The sequence below is a fragment of the Rattus norvegicus genome, chromosome 5 (assembly GCF_021556685.1).
Source record: "Rattus norvegicus strain SHRSP/BbbUtx chromosome 5, alternate assembly SHRSP_T2T, whole genome shotgun sequence".
In the NCBI taxonomy this organism is placed as follows: domain Eukaryota; kingdom Metazoa; phylum Chordata; class Mammalia; order Rodentia; family Muridae; genus Rattus; species Rattus norvegicus.
Window position 1 is genome coordinate 34,706,844 of NC_141538.1, and position 20,285 is coordinate 34,727,128.

General features: G+C 40.3%; 1 protein-coding gene across 3 annotated transcripts in view; it reads left to right on the top strand.

The window, feature by feature from the left end:
- Positions 1–19,597, top strand: part of Nbn (nibrin) — a 34,816-nt gene extending 15,219 nt beyond the window's left edge. For 2 of the 3 annotated variants that reach the window (XM_087551447.1, XM_087551446.1), the window contains exons 9-16: positions 1,305–1,434; positions 4,975–5,247; positions 9,666–10,107; positions 10,663–10,731; positions 13,493–13,645; positions 16,304–16,417; positions 17,993–18,042; positions 19,232–19,597. In XM_087551447.1, the coding sequence (XP_087407573.1) occupies positions 1,305–1,434; positions 4,975–5,247; positions 9,666–10,107; positions 10,663–10,731; positions 13,493–13,645; positions 16,304–16,417; positions 17,993–18,042; positions 19,232–19,259 (1,259 nt within the window). In that variant the 3' untranslated portion in view covers positions 19,260–19,597. 3 annotated transcript variants of the gene reach the window in all.
- The last annotated feature ends 688 nt before the right edge of the window (positions 19,598–20,285 follow it).

Consider the following 20,285-nt stretch of genomic DNA (forward strand, 5'->3'; position numbering starts at 1 on the left):
TGAAATTAGAGTTTGGAAGGAGTGAGCCACTGAAGGCTTAGTGACTAGGGTTCAGGTATAGAGAGACTGTGGTACTGATTAGCAGTAGTCACTGCTGCCTTTGCATGTACAGAAGCCATCAGAAACATTTTACATGCATCAGTACAACTCAGCTTGAAACAAGAATCTTTTTAAGGGTGTTTTATACATTGTATAGGTAAGGAAACATTGTAGAGAGAAGGTAGCAGAGTAATGGGAGTTCATAAACCAGCCAGTCCACTCAGCCAATTCTCACCTCCCAGCTGTTGTGACATCGTGCTGCATTGCAGCCGTTGTGACATCGTGCTGCATTGCACACTTGTAGTCTGATGTGCTCGCTGAAGCACACTCGTTTCTTCTCCTGCTGACCAAGTCCTACAGACATAGAGTTTGAAGTGCTTGGGTTGTTTCAAACATGTAATGTAACTTCTTCTGCTGGAGTTGTGTCATGATTAATATTTTCCCAAAGTTCATGAATAAAATTCCCAGAATTGATCCTTAGATTAGAAGCTAAAGATGAACTCTTTACCCTTTAACGAGAAAACTAACATAGCTCCCTGCAGATCACCACATTCTTGGAGAGGCCATCCCTTCCAGTCTGTTACAAATCTGTCCGACTTTTAGAAGTGGCATGTGCTGTTTGTTTTGTGGTTATTATGGGGGTGGGAGCCAGAAGTATCAATCATTTAAGGCATAAACCATAAACATGAAAATAGCTGCTGGTCCTGTGTCAGTACCCCCTTTGTGGCATCTGCTTTCTGTTTCTTTTTAATTCCCAACTATATATGTATATGTATATGTATACACACACACACACACACACACACACACACACACACACACACACACACACACACACACTGCAGAAACAGTTTTTACTTTAAATTGGGATTCTTTAGTTCAGAATATTCTAGGAAGTAGCCCAGACTATATATATATATAAGTAGCCCAACTATATATATATATATATATATACACACACACACACACACTGCAGAAACAGTTTTTACTTTAAATTGGGATTCTTTAGTTCAGAATATTCTAGGAAGTAGCCCAGACAGCTGGGTGCTTTATTTGGTTGTAAGTGCATGTTTTGCACAGTACTCAAGAGCCACTGGCTTTTATGTTCAGGATGACAGCTAACAGTGAGACAGTCCCGCTGGCTTCTCAGCGAGTCCTTATTGCCGTCCATATATCTGTTTATGCTGCCCCCAAAACATAACTTTGTATAATTGCTTCTGTCTTATGTGTAATAGTTGTGATTTTGTTTCTTGCATGATGTACAGAGGTAAAGACGACGACTCCAGGACCAAGCCTTTCCCAGGGCCTGTCAGCCAATGGAAAAGTCATCCCCAGTGCGCCAATGAATATGACCACATACGTAGCTGACACAGAATCAGAGCCAGCAGATACATGGTAAAGCATCTCTTAGCTTGCTGTTGTAATTGTTTTATCAATTAAGAGCATATTCAAGAAAAAGTTGCTGTCTTTATCAAGACAAAGCATGGAAGACGGGGCTGCCAGGGAAAATGATATCTCATAGGGATCAGCAATTTTTTTTCTTTTTCTTTTCTTTCTTTTTTTTTTTTTTGAGATAATTATATCATTTCCTTATTTCCATTCCTTCCTCCAAATATTCCTGTATCACTACCCCAAATTCATAACCTCTTTTCTTTATGATGCGTGCCTATGTGTCCTCCTAAATGCATACCTACAAGCCGGTCCGTCTGTACAGTGTCACCTGTATGTGTGTTTTCACAGCTGACCATTTGGTGTTGGATAACCAACTGGTGTGCTCTTCGTTTCACGGGGAGACTTTCTCCGACTCAACACTCCTCTGTTGGATGTAGTACTTTCAACGAGGAAATTTTCTTGACCTGTGACATTTGGATCTTTGCTGTCATTACCTAGCTCTGCTGATGTAGAATCACAGTAGCTGTAGGCGGCACGCGGTGGTGGGGGTGGGGGTGGGGGTGGCAGAGCTGAGGTAGGCTACAAGCTACTCTTTCACTGCTGTTGGGTAATTTTTATTAGTTCTTTAAATGTGTCTTAAAGAGAAAAAGTATTTGTGACTAATGAAATAAATTTGAAATATAGTAGCCCATACATATGTATTTTTAATTACCCATAGTCATATCATTGTCTAAACTTATGGAACGGAAAATTGCTGAAACTAGAAATTTCTAAGTTTTAACTTACACTTCTGAAGACCATGATGAAATATCATAGCACAGCAGTTCTCAACTTTCCTGATGCGGTGACACTTTAATACAGTTCCTTACACTGTGGCTACCCCAAACCATAAAAGTATTTTTGCTGCTACTTCCTAACTGTAACATTGCTACTGTTATGAATATCTATATTTTCTGATGGCCTTCAGCGACCCCAGTAAAAGGATCATTCAACCCCCAAAGGGGTTGCGGCCCACAGATTGAGAACCACTGTCAGGTTATCTTGCCTACATGTACATTTTTCCTTTGTGCAGCGGGTCCATACTGTATATGCTACCCAGCCATTGGCACTACTAGCTGCTGTGGTTTGGAGTGACTGTCTTACATTCATGTAATTTTTACATAGTGGCCTGATGCTACTATTTCACAGTGCCTAAACCATTCATCTCTTTAATCACATAGTGATTAAATGTCTTATGTCTTATCACAAGAAGGGTGAGTATAGTGCAATAAAGTAGTTTGGAAGACTCCACATTCATGTAACTTTTATTATAGTACATGGTAATTACTAATGGTTTTTTTTTTTTAGTTTCTACTGTTAACCTCTCATTTATGCCTACTTTATAAATTAATGGCTGTATACATAAAAATATGTATTTATAGAATTTGTTTTCAGGCCTCAAGTGCCCAGTGGTGTTACGTTGCAGTTAATATTAAAAACGCCCTCAGACCCTCGCTAGTTGGCCTCGTCGAGCCATATGGCATTAGCGAGGTGTTTTCATCTCAATCAGCAAAGTGTCTCCCCGCTAAGCTCCCAGTCTCTATCCCACGCTGCTGCCAGCTATTGTCTGAGCCCAGCAGACAGTCCCCAGGGCGGGTCACTGCCACACCAGTTTCATACAGAGACTGCCTATCTCACATCTCACAGCTTTCTTACTGCGGACTCTGCTCACTTTCCCAGCATCCCAGCTAACCACACCCTGCTCCAAGCAGCAGCTCCCCTGTCACAGCGCTCTGCTCCTGCTGTTTATGTTCCCGGCAGCCGCTGCCTAATGGTTATAGTATCAACTCCCAGCAACCCGTTCAAATCAAAACTCCAGATGCGTGTAACTTAACAATAAGATATAAGTTAGCTAGGTAATTCATCTCAGTAAATTCATACTCCACAGAATGAGCACACAGTAAACTCAGGGCCAATTGATGATATAAACTAGATGGAATTGATGATGATTCCACGTAGGTAGGATGAATTGACCTATAGAAATCCATCCTTTAAGAAATATTCAAGACTACCTGTGGCTGTTCAAGGCCGCACGGATCTGGGTCGTCCTTCTCTGCCTCCATCTTGGTTCTCCTCTTCTTTCTCCTCTCTCTCCCCTTACCAAAACTCTGTCCCAGACCTACTTTTTACTGTCCAGTCATGGGCCTCGCCCCATCCTTTGCCAGCCCTCACCTACATAAAGACACTAATCTATAGTCTTAGAATGTATTCCTCATGAGTTTGGATATATTACTATAAACATGTCAGTCTGTATAATTGCTACAGATATTCCTCCAGAGATGACCACACAGGCACATTGTGTAGATAACTGGAAGGTTTTTCCAGGCCCCCTGGACTACATTGAAGTATTTGGACCTAAGTGTAGCCCTAAGCATTTAGACCAGGAGGCTTTTAAAGGCACAGCCCATATCCTGTTATCTTGCTCAGCAGCTGTGGGGCAGGGAGTGCTGCACAGACAGACAGTTTAACAGAAGCTAAACTGAATTAGCTGCAGCATCTTGGCCTTGGGTCCTGGAGTAGAGCTGGGTAATTTGCCATGTGATTCTCCACCAAGGAGATCAAATTCTAGTTAAACCTGAATGCAGGATAGAGGAACTTCTGCACTGTTTTGCTCTGTTACATAATACCTATAATTCAATATTACTTATAATTTGGGAGCTCATGTTATTAGGTCAACTTGGATATCCAAATAGTTAATATTCGTCCATATATTTCATTTTTCAATGTTCTTATTGAAAAATTCTGGTTTTTTGTTTTTGTTGTTTAACAGAAAGGGTTACTGTTTTTGTATTCTATGATAATTTTTATTTACGTCTTAAAGCATTCTTCTATTAAGACATTTAATAAACTATGTAAGATCGTGAATACATTTTTACTATTATATTGTGTGCAGAACTTGTAAAGGAAACTGTTAACTTGTAGTAGTTGCTTGAAAGAGCTTTATTTGATTTTTGGTCCATTCAATCATATTGCATAAAACAGTGTACGTCTTTAAAGTATTTTCTAGTAGTCTGAAGTTCTGTAGCACAGCATCTGCTGTGGTAGCATCTGGTTAGTCAGATATCAGTCTGTCCAGGGTGATTTAAATGCACACATAGCAGTCTATGAGTGACTCTGGAATGATATTGTTTACTTGATTTCCTGTAGTTTATTGGAACACTCTCTTTCATGAAGATACTGTAAATGTTTAAATAAAAATGACACCGGCCTACTACCTAGTTTATTATACAGTAGGAGACTAGGTTAGGGTCACGAGTGTATCTGGCAGTGTTTCTAGGAGAGTGTGAAGGTGTGTGCTGTGGGGAGCCTGCTGGGCTGTGTGCCAAGAGTGTGATGCCATCCTCCAGGCACTAGACAGCAGGATGCTGCTCTTTTGGAGTGGGAAACTATGTTAGCTGAATTATTCTCTACTCTTCTGAAGTTGTATTTATCAGAACATTTGGAGAACTTTGTCTGTAAATAAAAGTTGTTCTAATTGTTTGCCTCTCTGTCCTGCTCCTCTAGTATGTCTCTGAGTGAAAGACCAGAAGAAGTAAAGATCTTTGGACTCGATCAAAACTCTAGAAAGCTTTTACAAGGAACATGCAATATAAAGGAGACCTCTAATCAAAGCTCCAATTCTAACAATGCAGCATCAAATACACTGGTTAGGGGAAAGGCCCCGAACTATCAGCTTTCACCAATGAAATGTCCTGCTGCAAGTAAAAATAAAGATTGGTCTTCTCAGCAGCAGCTGAACTCCATCAAAAACTACTTCCAGCCATGCTCCAGAAAAAGGTATGTTGTCAATAATTCCTCTACTGTGTCTCTGAAAATGATGGTTAGATTGATAGATAAGTGTAGAGCAGCATTTTCTTTAGCCAGTTCTATTGAAAAAGAAACAGAATGTATCTATAGAAGGTTTGTATTTATGTTAGAAATTATTCTCTCCCTCTCTCTCTCCCTCCCTCTCTCTCTCTCTCTCTCTCTCTCTCTCTCCCCCTCCCTCCCTCTCTCCCTCCCTCCCTCTCTCTCCCCCTCCCTCTCTCTCTCTCTCTCCCCCTCCCTCCCTCTCTCCCTCCCTCCCTCTCTCTCCCCCTCCCTCTCTCTCTTTCTCTCTCCTTCTCGCTCTCTCTCTCCACCCCCCCCCGTGTGTGTGTGTGTGTGTGTGTGTGTGTGTGTGTGTGTGTGTGTGTTAGAATGTTTTTGGAGATCAGAAGATAACTTGTAGGTGTCAGTTCTCTCTTTTCACCATGTGAATCCTTGGATCCACTGTAGATTGTCAGTGTCTTAGTAAGGGTTTCTATCACTTCAGCAAAACGCCATGACCGAAAAGGCACATTGGGGTGTAAAAGGTTTGTTTGGCTTATACTTCAGGTAATAATTCATCATTGGAAGAAATTAGAACAGGAACTCAAGCAGGGCTGGAACCTGGAGGCAGGAGCTGATGCAGAGACCATGGAAAGAATGCTGCTTAATGGATTGTTTCCTTTGGCTTGCTCAGCCTGCTTTTTTTTTTTTTTTTTTTTTTTCTCTTTTTGATCCATCTGATAAGATATAGTTGCCCACCTAAACATACAAAGCCATGTACACATCCATCATCCATCCCTTAAGAACATTCATAACAACCTGTAAATATACAGAGAGGAATCTTAACATCAGCCTCCATGTTCTCTCCGAGGCTTCCCTCCTTTTCCCATTCCAGTCTCCTTCTCGTCCCTCAAACTTTTCTCCCACCCATCCTTCCTTCTCGTCCAATGACAGGCCTCGTTCTTTCTTGTACCTGCCTTCACCTGCGTAATGACATCATCCCACATTTCACTCTTTTTATCTAATTAAAAAAAAATAAAACTTCCTCAAATATAAGCTGAGTACAACCATTATCATTTTGTAATTAAAAGCATAAAATATACCTAACACCCAGTCCAATATTTTATCAGTTAAACAGAATATTTAGTTATTCATTCTAGCTTAAGAAAGGCTTAAAATGTATGTTATATCCTGGCTAGTTTGTATACTATCTGATAACTCTGATAAAAAAGCCTGATAGGCTGTGAAACTATAATCAGTCTACAACTCCGTTAGAAATCTGAGAATGATCAAATATCTATACACATGGGAAGCCGAACACGGCTTCCAGAACTTAGAGGTTGTAGAGACAAATCTCCAGTAGCACAGTCCTCTGTTAGCAACATGTGAGCGCAAGTTTTCAGCTTTCTGGCCCAAAATCATCTGACAGACTCTTGAAATGCAGAAACCTCGAAGGGCTGATAATTCTGGCTCGGTAGAGATTATCAGCCAACAACTATTCTGCATAAGGTGTCCTTTTTTGGACAGTATTAGTCTGCAGATGAATCAGGAAGTTTCTACCCAATGGCTACCTAGCCACAAAGTATTCCCTCACCTGGAGGTAGAGATACTCAATTTCTTCATTAAATCTGCCAAAGGGGAGCCGTTGGGAGCAGATATGTCTCAACCAAAGATAAATAGCTTTAAATCTCATATTTTGTGGATTTCTGACGTTTTTGAAAGCATCATAAAATCTATATAAGGTAATCTGGTAAAGTTGTCCGTTAACTATCTTATTACCTTGAAAGTATTCTAACAAGCTCAGAGCCATGAATTTGCTATTTGTGCCTTAACTCACATGTATAATCAACTCAGAAGTTTGTAATGCCATCAATAGAAGGACTGGCTCTAAACCTTGTACTTTTAAATTTTTTAACAAATAAATTCTATACCAAAGTAAAGGTATGATTTAGCTTAATTGCCAAATGAGATTATGGCTGTACAACTCAATCTAGCTAATTCCTCCCTGTTAAATTACAGCCATTCCTAAATTCCTCATGAAAACAGCCTTAGAACAACCACTTTCAGCCCCCCAAAAGTTCAGGGAATTGTGGCGACGACTCTTCCATAACTTCTTCAAGCTGTACATGGGCGTTGAGATAGCCTTGGGGGTAGGGGGTAGGAAGAATGAAGCAAATATTGTAGCTGGATTTGTATCTTGACTGGACCCAGCTGAAAGTCCTTGAGACCAGGGATCCTAGTAGGTACATTCTGTAAAATATAATTCTCAAGACAAAAGTTTAGAATAATAATATCTTTTTGTTTGATTCTCTTGAATCTAGTTTTTAAGGTAGTCTCCCTCTCTCAAATCTGATGAGGTTTCCAGAGCCCAATCACTGTTTTTAAAAACATAAAAACAAAAACTTTCCCCCACAATATTGTGTTCCCTAGTCTGTAACCAGGAAAGCTTGTATCTTGCACTCTCTCCCAGAGTAATAATATAACCATAAAATTCATATAAAGTAATCATATAACTCATAAAACCATTATGAAGATTAAACAATTTAAAAAAGGAAGTAAGCTAAACAATAGTGTTAAACAATTAGCCTGATAGGCTTTTCTAATCTGTCATATCAGGAAATTAACCCAAAATTCCTATGGAGCTCACGTTAAGAGAATCTGACCTTCTTATTGTGGAAAATATCAAAAATAACCACAAACCCTCGCTAACTGGCGTCAACGAGCCATATGGCCTTTAGCAGGTACATCATAAAACAAATTAAACACTTTCTATCAATTCTAATACCAATAAGCAACTTATCAAACCAGGACTTTAGCCCAAAATATATCAATCTGTCAAGCTCTCTACCCGAGCCTCAGATTTTTATTTAACCTTAATACCCAAAATATATCCATCTGTTAAGCTCTCTACCTGGAGCCTCAGATCTTTATTTAACCTTAATAACTTGTAAATATCACAATTCTCTACTTAGAGTCAGTGACTAATTCTCCCTATCTAAGTTCCAAACCATGGATTAAAATCCCCACACGATTCAGGTAATCTCTACTTTCTTCTTAAAAACAAACTTGTTCACCTTCTATTAATACCTGTCATTAAGAAGTAGCTTGTCTAACTAGGATTTCAACCCAAAATTCCCGTGGAGCCCACATTAGAAGGAATATGAGTATCCTGAAAGACTTTCTAAATAACTTTCTTTAAAAAGCAGTTTTAATCTCTAACTCTGAGCTGTCACTACTTATCTCACAGCAGAGGACCTATAGCCTGCTAGCCCAGGCTGTTTCTATTTCTTTGTTTAAAGTTCTCACACTTGAGACATCATGTGATTCAACATGGCGCTGGCCCCCTCTTACTTAGAAATTAAAACTTTCTCTCAACTCTTAGAATTACTAGTGGATTCTCGCCCAGCATGTTGATTCGCCATCTCTTGCTGTAAAATTATTAAAAAAAAGGCTGTCTTTTACCCTGCACTAGATCTGGCACTGAAGTGCCCCAAGATACCTGGTAGACATCTTCATCTCAGTCAGCAAAGCCTTTCACCGGCTTTGCTCCATCCCATATCACACTGCCGAAGGCTTCTCTCTGAGCCTGGCAGCAATCTCTCTACCTACCTAGTTCCCAAGGCAGGTTGCCACCATGCTAGAAATATACATCCCAATTCTGTGGCGACTTAGTGTCTCTGACCACCACCATATACTCTTAAACTTAAATCGCCACATGAAAGAACACACAACACAATAACCTCTGATCCAGTTGATAAGATATAATTGCCCACCTAGACACACAAAGCCCTGTACACATCCATCCCTTAAGAACATTCATACTTAGATCTTTGACAACCTAGAAGGCAGAGTTAAGTGTTACTCCTCCCAACTGTTGTACAACTTGTGTTAACCAAAATGTTTAGTACTTCTTGAGCGAATGATGCACTGTTGCATAGAATACTGTTAGCGACATGGTCTCATAGTATTCAGTTGATGTGTGTTCTAATTTTAGCCTGTTTGGCTTGATTTCTTGACTCCAGCTCTCATTAACTCATCAGGTTATAGTCCCAGGTATAAAGGTTTTAATTACCAATGGATTCCGAGTACTACTGGATAAGGTGCTGCCTTCTGCCAGTGGGCCCTGTGTATTTTTATGTAATTTCTCTTTTCCCTCACATTGATTTATTGGATGATTCTACATTAGCAGAGAGGACAGGGCTCTTCAATTGCTTTAACCACAGGATCCATTAGTTCTGTCAACACAGTAGAAAGAGTATGAAGCACATCCCATTGGGAAAGCTGGTTTTCTGTAATATTGTTAATAAAGTCAGGAGAAAGTTGTACATTACATGGACTGAGTATTAAATAATGACAGATTAAACAAAATCCCTCATTCCAACTTTATTTTCCTTTTTAAACCTAAGGGAAAGGGATGAAGAAAATCCAGAACAGTCCTCATGCAAATCGTCAAGAGTGGAACTGTCTTGTTCTCTTTTAGAACAAACGCAACCTGCAGGACCCTCACTGTGGAAAAGCAAAGACCATGAGTCTCAGAGTGAGACTCTGGGCAGGGCATCCAATGCCTCATCTGTGGGTGGAATAGACATAAAACCCAATGGGAAGAGTCCTGACAGTAAGTCATTTTCCACAGAAGATCTTAGAGCAAGAAAAAGAAAAGAAGTGGATTTGTCTACAGAAGAGGAAGTGTTGGAAGAGTTACTCAGGAGCACAAAGCCAGAGCTGGCAGTTCAAGTGAAGGTTGAAAAGCAGGAGGCAGATGTCAGCATCAGAAAGAAGCCCAGGATGGATGCAGAGAGGAATCAGCACCTGAACGGTGGCCCAGTGCCAGAAAGCAACAGCGCACTTGTAAGTAACGGTTTATTTTATTTTATGGGACGAGATCGCATGTTCCCAAAACAAAAAACAAAAACAGAACGAAGACTCCACCTTCTAATTTTGAGGTAATAGCTGATTCTCTTGTATGTGGAAGAAACGGTGTTGAGAAGATCGATGAGCCCTGCAGTCGGTTTTCCTAGTTACATGAGCAGCATGATACGCTATGGCGTCACTTACAGGAATGGTGTGGTTAACCAACCTTGCTCAGTGTTACGCTTATTCTTCATTTGCTCTTCTTAAACCATTTTGAGGATTTATATTTGTAAATGTTTATAAAGAAAGGTTGACCAGCACTTCGTTGATATTCTACCATCCCAGCCAGATATAGTGTCTTCATAGTTTTTTTACGATATAGATTAACTATTAATGTAATTTTCTGGCTATGATTTTATGACCTTATGTTGTATTTACATTTTGTTGGATATAATTTCCTTTTACTTCCAGGGTCCTAGCAGAATTGTCTTTGAGGTTTTTAAAGAGATTGTTTATTTATAACTCCTATGAACAGTGTTTTTTACTTTTTAGCAAGAAGATGAAACAGAAAAGAAAGATGAGCTTCAGATAGAAGCATGGTCAACAAAACGTGAAGTATCTGTAAGGAAATTCTTATTTTATTCTTACATTTGACGTAAGTCATCATATACTTTTCTGTCACTTTACATTTTCCTTTTATAATTCTGCCCCATTTGGGGGTGTGCCTCTTCTGGAAATAGATTCTGCTAGAGCCATGAGACATTGAAGAGTATAGAGAATCTTAGGTTTAGCCCCTTCTTCTGTACTGCATGGACACAGTCTTGAGCAAATGGTTTTCTTAAGGAAAGTTGTTTATCAAAATCAAATTCGGTAATGGATATGTGGTACCTGTAAGTTCCAAAAGGACTAGGCCAGTTTTACTTAAGTAAGGTTCTGGTTACAATTCCATTATTGTCAGATGGGCCTTTATGGGGGCTTTTCATTTTCGTTCCTTCTATCTGCACTTATCTAACATATAAATTATACAGTTCATCAATTGAAAGAATGAATAGCTGGGTGTGGCCTATGCCTTTAATCCTAGTAAGGCAGAAGCAGGTGGATCTCTCAGTGCTAGGCAAGCCTGGTCTATGTAGTAAATTTCAGGTTAGCCACATTTTCATTGTGGCATTTTCTCCAAAAAAGAAAAAAAGAATTAGGATGGTCAGTCTTGATGTATAAGTATCAGGATGAATTAGATCAGGTAAGGATTAGATTAGAAGTAAAAAGAATTGCAGATCCAGGCTGTCATTTTAACACATTATAGTTATAACTAAGCTCAGACACATCCTTGTTAATCAGAATAGGAACTACTATAATCAATACCTTTTTGTCAGTGAGAAAAGAGCATAAAAACCAGACTCAAGGAACTCTTGGAAAGCATTATCTGCTGGTGAGCATTACAGTGTTTCCCTGTAAAATGGTGGCAAGGTGCCTGAAGCTGGCAAGAGCATGGTGGATGGGGCAAAACTTCCAGCCTGATTTGTTTCAACTTTGGAAGTGTTGAGTGTGTGACGTGCAGTTAGATGTTGTCATGGAAAATCGGGACCCTTTTATAACCACTGTAGCTTTGGGCGCATCTCATCAGTTTGCTGCGCATACTTCTCTTATGCGATGGTTTCACTAGGAATTAATTGAGAAGCTGTACTGGGTCAGGCCAGGAGCATCCGGCCAGTGGCACGGTTTCGGGTGCAAGTTTGGCTTTGGTGAATGATGTGCCCTGGAGAGTCTCAGTCCATCCAGTGAGACAATCATCACTGATTGTCATGTACAATGTACATTGTGATGCATATCAGAGTCTGATTGAAATGGCGTGTATAGGGTAAGAGAGGATGATATTCAAGTTGATATATTGTTTACTTATTACTATCATCATCATTGCTATACTCACAAGCTCACAAGGCACCCACCCCCGTTTCACCTTTCCAGTTTGCTCCAGATGCTAAACAGTAGTTGAGTAACTTCAGTAACTTTTCGTGTAGTTGTATAACCTCCTTGGCCATGCTTTCTAATGGCTGCCACCACACTCCTTCTTTTCAAGCCCCCGCCTCTTTTGCTAAACCTCTTAAAGCATCACTGCATTATATGTTCACTGTATGTTTATGTGTCCCTGGGTCAAGTGTGTTGCATGTACTCTCTGCTGCCTGATGAGCCATTTTGAACTCAACAAACTCACTCAGATTTGCTTTTTGTCTGACATTCTTTTTTATAATATAAAATGAGCAGAAAATAGAAAGTCTTTATTAAAAATACAAAGCAGTAAACCTACATGTACCACCACAGAACTCTGTCCTAAGTGTAACTGTCAGCATCTTGGAACCATGATAAGAATACACAAGCCAATGGCTGGCACATGCCTGGGAATTATCGGGGTACAGTGAGAAACCCAATTGACCCCTCTCGAAAGTGACAAATGATGCTTTGAAAATCGCCAAATAAAAACAACTTTTTAAATTTAGAATTCTAAAAATTTTTCAAAAAGAAATCTCATTTTCAAACTGAGATATATGACGTGGTTTTTGTTGTTCTTCTTGTTGTTATATAAGCCATAAAAATTCCACTCTAGAAAAAAATGTATAAAATAGGAAAAGGAAAATGTACCTACATATAGCCCCACTATGAAAACATAAGGAGTACTTCTGAAAATAGAAAACCCTTTAAATTTGAAGTCAGAAAGAATGCTTTCTTGGTGTGAGTGTTTGTAAAATGCTGAAACACTAATAAATTACAGGCAAGCATGAAAAAATACAAAGCAGGAAATATGCATCACAATTCTATATTCGGTAATCACCTTTCTTAAGAATGTGTTTCAATCGCAGACAGCAGATTTTAACAGTGTAAAGCTGCACTTACTTCCAATGTGACAGTCGTAAAGTACATAAGCACTGAACCTCATTGAACAGATATCAGTTAATGACCACGTGTGTTCAAATTGCTTTCTAGATGTGTTAAAACGATAAATATAGTAGTTGGGGGTCTATTCAATGGAGTATTTAATGGCATGGCACACAGTACTTATGGGAAAGAAGCAGTATGATGACACATGTCAGGAGACTATCTATAAGAAGGCAGCTTGCTGAAGTACTGCCCAACCCTCTAGGTATAAAATACCGTGCAAATTACAGTCTTCTAGGTGGACATGCTATTGGACGTTTTCAGAACTGTCGAGCTCCTGAGTAATTTTCCGATTTTGAAAGAGATATGGCTGATCCCAAACACAAAGTTTAGATGCCAGAAACAACTCTGTTTTCCCTTGGGTGTTTGGGCGTTTTTCTGTAGATTTCTAAATGACAAGTAAATTTCCCTTCCCTTCTGATCGTATCTAACCATTTAATCTCCACTTAAGAATACTGATGAGCTTCAGGACAGCAGTGAGGAACTTCCAAGAAAACTGCTGCTGACTGAATTTAGGTCACTGGTTGTCCATAATAACTCTTCCAGAAATCTGTGCCCACTAAATGGTCGTGGTGAACTGAAGAATTTCAAGAAATTCAAGAAGGTAAGTGTCTTTATTAACTCTGTCTTCAAAGGTCAGTGTTTGGATTGTTGAAACACCACTGGTACTAAATACAAATAAAAGGACTATTTAATGGATTATTGTGGTTTTTTGTTTTGCATTTTAAGTTAATTTATTTTTTGTTGTATGTTATGTGGAGGTTAGAAGACAGCTTACAGGAATCATCTCTTTCCTTCCACAGTGTAGGTTCTAGAGTATGAAGTCTTGATTGTCAAGTTTGAAAACCTATTCTTTATCTTCTGTTTCAAAGTTAATGAAAAGAGTTGCTAAAACACAACACAAACTATTAATAAACATGGGACATTTAGAAATAAATGTACTTAATGATAATTTAGTTCTGAGGTTGGTGTTTATCCAATTTAAGGATTAAGTAGGCTTTATCTCTTAGGACAGGATCATCCTGGTTCTAATGTTGATCCGTGACTACTTGAAAACAGCCTTCTTCACCTCAGGACTTGATGAAGATAAGAGAGTTAAGGGATAATATAGGTAGAACTGTGTACTCTGTCACTATCAGATCTGATATGTGTGCACTGTATTACATCACTGCCCTCTCTGTTACTGTCAGACCTGATGTGTGCACTGCTTTACATCACTGCCTTCTGTCACCGTCAGACCTGATGTGTGCACTGCTTTACATCACTGCCCTCTCTGTCACTGTCAGACCTGATGTGTGCACTGCTTTACATCACTGCCCTCTCTGTTACTGTCAGACCTGATGTGTGCACTGTATTACATCACTGCCCTCTCTGTCACTGTCAGACCTGATGTGTGCACTGCTTTACATCACTGCCCTCTCTGTCACCGTCAGACCTGATGTGTGCACTGCTTTACATCACTGCCCTCTCTGTTACTGTCAGACCTGATGTGTGCACTGCTTTACATCACTGCCCTCTGTCACCATCAGACCTGGTGTGTGCACTGTATTACATCACTTTCCTCTGTCACCATCAGACCTGATGTGTGCACTGTATTACATCACTGCCTTCTGTCACCGTCAGACCTGATGTGTGCACTGCTTTACATCACTGCCCTCTCTGTTACTGTCAGACCTGATGTGTGCACTGTATTACATCACTGCCCTCTGTCACCGTCAGACCTGGTGTGTGCACTGTATTACATCACTGCCCTCTGTCACCGTCAGACCTGGTGTGTGCACTGTATTACATCACTGCCCTCTGTCACCGTCAGACCTGGTGTGTGCACTGTATTACATCACTGCCCTCTCTGTTACTGTCAGACCTGATGTGTGCACTGTATTACATCACTGCCCTCTGTCACCGTCAGACCTGGTGTGTGCACTGTATTACATCACTGCCCTCTGTCACCGTCAGACCTGGTGTGTGCACTGTATTACATCACTTACCCTTCCCTTTACTCCCCAAGTCCTCCCAATTCTTCCCACTCCTTGTCACACTCAGAGCCTCTTTTTCTTCCATTGTTCTCCACACACAAATGAATAAGTACAACCTACTGAGTCCATTTAGTGGCACTCCTTGGGACTGTGAACACTAGTCTTTAGAAAGGAGGCTTCCAGATAAATCCAATTCCGTTTTTCTAACTCTTGAGTCTAAGCTCATGGGGTCTTCAGCAGTGGGAATTTATGCAGCTTCTGGAAGCAAGCAGGGCTATGGCGATGGCGACGGTCCATATTATTTTGGGAATTGCTTGGGTTCCTCTGACCAACAACTTACAAGGAGGTTTCTCATATCTGGTACTGGGGTTTTCGTTAGTGTATGGCTCTTGGAGGGAACATTTTTTTACCCTAAGTAGAGTAATTTCATTTTAAAAAAAATACATGAACATGTGCACATGTGTGCGCACATGCTTAGACACATTTACACACTTATACTTGGAACTTCTAATCCTCCTGTCCCCACCCAGTCCTGTGTATTGAGGTTCCAAGAGTGTATCATCCAGTGCTGGCATCTACTCAGCCCTTCACCCATGCTAAGCAAACACTCTGCTCCTGAGCTGTAGTTCTGATACTGTTACTCATTTTATTTTAAAACATTTATGCGAGGTTTTTTTGCTTGTTTGTTTACTTATTTTGTGTGTAAGGGTATGCACATACCACAGCATATATGTCTGGAGGTCACAGGACAACATGCGGGTTATGTCTCTTCTTCCACTAGATAAGCCATGGGAATTGAACTCAGGTTGACAGGCTCGGTGGCAGGCACCTTTATCCCCAGAGCCAGCCCCATTTTTGCTTTTTGTGATAGAGTATTACATGAAGTATGAGCTTGCCTGCAACTTGATGTGTACTCAGACTGCTTTGAACTGTGTAATCTTCTTGCCCCAGCCTTTCAAGTGCTGGAATTATAGGTTAAATTTTGAAATACTTAGAATAAGATACAGTGTTTTAAACTATAGTTTGCTTTCCTTGGGTTGCTTTGATTACTAGGTAACGAATTAAAGCAATCCTAGCGGCCTATCTGGCTGCACAGTAACAGCAGAAAAGGGTGGAAACACATGGATCTGCGCAGGTGTATATCTCTGTCTCATTTTCACTAAGAGATTTGCACCTTAGATGGTTATGCACAACTTACGCTGATTGTATTTTCTTTTTTTTTTTTTTTTAAAAACTAGTTATCTTACTTTACGAATGTGTTTACCTCACTGCTTACTCTTTTGCAGGCTACGTGTCCTGGAGCAGGAAAGCTTCCACACATTATTGGAGGATCAGATTTAATAGGTCACCATGCTCGAAAGAATACTGAATTAGAAGAGTGGTTGAAACATGAAATGGAGGTGAGTGGGAAGTGAGGCCCTCGCGCTTGGGCTCGCATTTTAGCCTTTTGTGACTCTTTTTGTGTGGGTGATACAGATGCATGTGTAAATATGTGTAGGGCGGGGGTGGGGCGGGGATGGGAGGCTGTGCACATGTGGCAGCCAGAGGTTGATTTCAAGCATTGTATTATTCCCTACCTTGTTTTGTATGTTTTGTTTATTTCTGAGACAGGGTCTCTCACTGAACCGGGAGTGCTGGCTGCTCAGCCATCTCCTGCCTGGGTCTTTCCTCTGGTGCAAAGGTTCCTGGTGTGTACCCAGCTCTTACGTGGGTGCCAGGGCTCTGAACTCAGGCTGTCATACTTGCACAGCAAGCCCTTCATCCACAGAGGCATCTCCCTGTAAATATCTTACAAACAAACTCAAGTGTGACATTAGTTCATCCGTTTATGAAAATCATCCCATTACAGAGCATTTAGATTACTCTCTATTTTTCCATATTTATTTTAAGAGAATTACACATTTTTGTTAGTTAAAAGCAAGTGGGATCTGAGTAGATTAATCGTAATTCCTGATGTAAACGGAAAAGAAAGACTGAAGCCAAGGAAAATGGAAGAAAGCGTGGCGCTGAGAGAGATGGCCGCAGGGCATGTGTGTAAACCGTCCAACTGGGGCTGCCGTCCAGCGGTTCTGAATCCCTCTTCTGTTTCCTGAGCTCTGTCATTTTCCTGTTTTCTCTGTCGTGTCCTTCTGCAACCCCCATAAGATTTTATCAGTCTTACTATAATTTTGGTAGTTTCTCTGGGTTGTCGCAGTTTACTGTTTCTGTCTTCAACACTGACCGTCCACATCCAGCGTGGAGTTCTAAAGACGTGGGTCTTTTCACTGCTGAGCCTCTTTTGTTTTCCTCAACTCTTCCTATTTTCTGCATATAGTTTGCCAATGAATCCAATACCTTATCTATTTTTTATTGTTTGTCTTACGTGTACAAATGTTTTATGAATGCACATTCTTTGCTGGCAGTGCATAAAATAATGAGGAAGGTAAAACCTAAATCCAGCTTCTCTTTGTTGAGGAGGGTGAGAGGCAGAGGCAGAATGAGAGCAAGGGAAAGACCAAGGAGAAGGGAGCCGCATGGCCCCCCAGCGTGTTCCCAGATGCTTGGGGGAGTTAAACGATGAGACAGCTGCTGGCCTTTCCCATCTTCTGTTGGTCTCCCTAGGCATTAGAGAGGGGCTGCATGTGTGTTGTCTGTGCACCGTCAAACGCCTGGTTTGTTGCCGCAGTGGTTTCGGCGCTCATCCAGCTGCTGCACACACACACCTGGGCACACCACATGGTGACATCGTGCCCCAGGTTTACCCTCACCACCTCGTCTATCATGGGGACTCTTGTTCTTTACCCTTTCTCTCGTGCTGCAAACCCATCTTAATTTTCCTAAAGTTTCCTTAAACACCAAGTAAATAGTGAAGAAACTGACCTTGAAAGTGACTGGATGTAGAAAAACAAATGGAGGGTGTCTTTCTAGGCAGAGGGAGTGATCAGTAGTTACGCGTTTGCTGCTGAGTTAATGAGTCATTGTGTTAACTCTGACAGGTACAGAAACAACAAGCGAAAGAAGACTCTCTTGCTGATGATCTGTTTAGGTAAGATTTTACTTTTCTCCCACGGCCATTTGAGATATGTAGATATAATTCAGTTATGTGGGCTGGAGAGATGGCTCAGTGGTTAAGACCACTGACTGCACTTCAGAGGTCCTGAGTTCAATTCCCAGCAACCACATGGTGGCTCACAACCATCTGTAATGAGATTTGATGCCCTCATCTGGTGTGTCTGAGGACAGCTACAGTGTACTCATATATAATGAATAAATAAATCTTTCATTCAGTTATGTTCGTGACAATTAAATATTTGTTTCTTCTGACCTTATAAGAGGTATGCAATGTAAAGGATGTTTGACTTTTAACTCGTGTATTTTAATTATTTGAACACATTGATTAAATTTCCTGGCTAAAGACTTAAGGTTGATTCAGTTTTATCATAAGGTGTTTAAATTTTGCATGTTATCTTTCAGGCAAAGGAAGATTCCAAAAGTATTTCAATCATCAGTCTGTGTGAGGTTTTTGTTACAGGAGAATGAAAGGAACAGATTTTGAAATCAGACAATTAAGAGTCCAGACCATTTGTCTAGTTTTAATTTGAAAATGCATAAAAATGAAAGATTGGATGAGAGATCCAAAACTGGTTGTGTTTGCTTTATGTCAGGTTTTAGAGAGTTGTGAAGAATTTATAATTTAATATATTCAGAGATTTCTAGAAACCCAAACAACTTTGCAGTGGTTATCTCTCGAATACTAATGAGCTACCATATCAGGCAGACGCCGGCTGCGGCAGAGTGACATTCTTTCTCAACCTAAAGTACAGGGTGCATTAATCTTTCTTAAACACACTTACTGTGTGCATGTGCACACATTTATCCATAGCTGCGTTTGTGCACACGTGTGTTGAAGCATGCACACAGTGAGTGTGTGGAGTTCAGAGAACAACTCTCAGGAGCCAGCTTTCTCCTGCCACGTGGTCATGGGGCTGACCTCAGGGCTCCGGGCTCAGCAGCAAGAACTTTAACTGCTGAGCCATCTTGCCACCCCCACTTCTCCTTGCAACCAGTTTTACAATTTCATTGACTCGATAGTTGACAGTGTAAGTAAATGGTAAGAATGGTGACAATACTGACTTTTCACAAGTACAAGAAGAGTCCATGAGACATCTGCTGCCTGACAGCCCATTAGTGGAATCCCTACTGAAATGTCCTTTAACGATTTTTTTTCTTTGCAGATATAATCCTAATGTAAAAAGAAGATAATTGAACCTTATAAAGAAAGCTAGAGAAACACATTTCTACTTCAGACCAACTGGGATACGTGAATGTAGTACATAGAAATTACCAATGCTTTAAGGCTTCAGTTTATTAAATAAAGCAAATTCCATTCCTTTTGTGTGGTCTCTGGGGTAATAAATAATTTCCCCCCTCACTTTAAATGTGTTTCTTACTAAGTAATTACCACAATCTTAGTGTCCAAAATCCTGAAACTACATTAAGGGTAAGACCAAAGTCTCTTATCCACTAGCTGATTGATTTCCACCGTGGGTTGGGGAGTTATATCTATATACAAATAATAAATACAGATATAGATGTACTTACTTCTGTGACTCAGTCTTTTTTTTTTCAATTTATTTCTTTATTATTATATATACAGTTCTCTATGTGTATGCATGCTTACACACCAGAAGAGGGCACCAGATCCAAGATTGTTGTGAGCTACCACGTGGTTGCTGGGAATTGAACTCCGGACCTCTGGCAGAGCAGTCAGTGCTCTTAGCCTCTGAGCCATCTCTCCAGTTCTCCCTGACTCATTCAAATTCCTATGCATTCCTTTTCAGGAATTTACTCTGTACCTTGTTCATTTTCACTTTAGATTGGAGGAGAGGCATATCAGTGTAAATTTTTCTTTCCCATTATTTCTGTGGCTTCCCTAAACTTATGTGACCCAATTCCACTGGCGTCGGTGAGAATATGTCCCATGTCTTTCAGAGACTGAAATAGGATGCAGCCTTCACACTGACTACATCATACCAAAGAGAAAGATGGACCCCCTTTGGGAGGTTTTACTGAGCACAGTGACTCTGTCTTGGCTTCTTAAATATCCAAGTATGTCTGTCTATAAAGTAAAGGCAGAAAGGTTGTCCTCTACCAAAAAAGGAAAATAACTGGAAATGAATTCTTTCTCAAATATTTCAATATAGAGAAGTGGATCGCAACTCTAGCTGTGTATTATATATTATATTCTAGAAAGTGTAAGAAACCTTTTAGGAACTGAAAGCTTTCTGG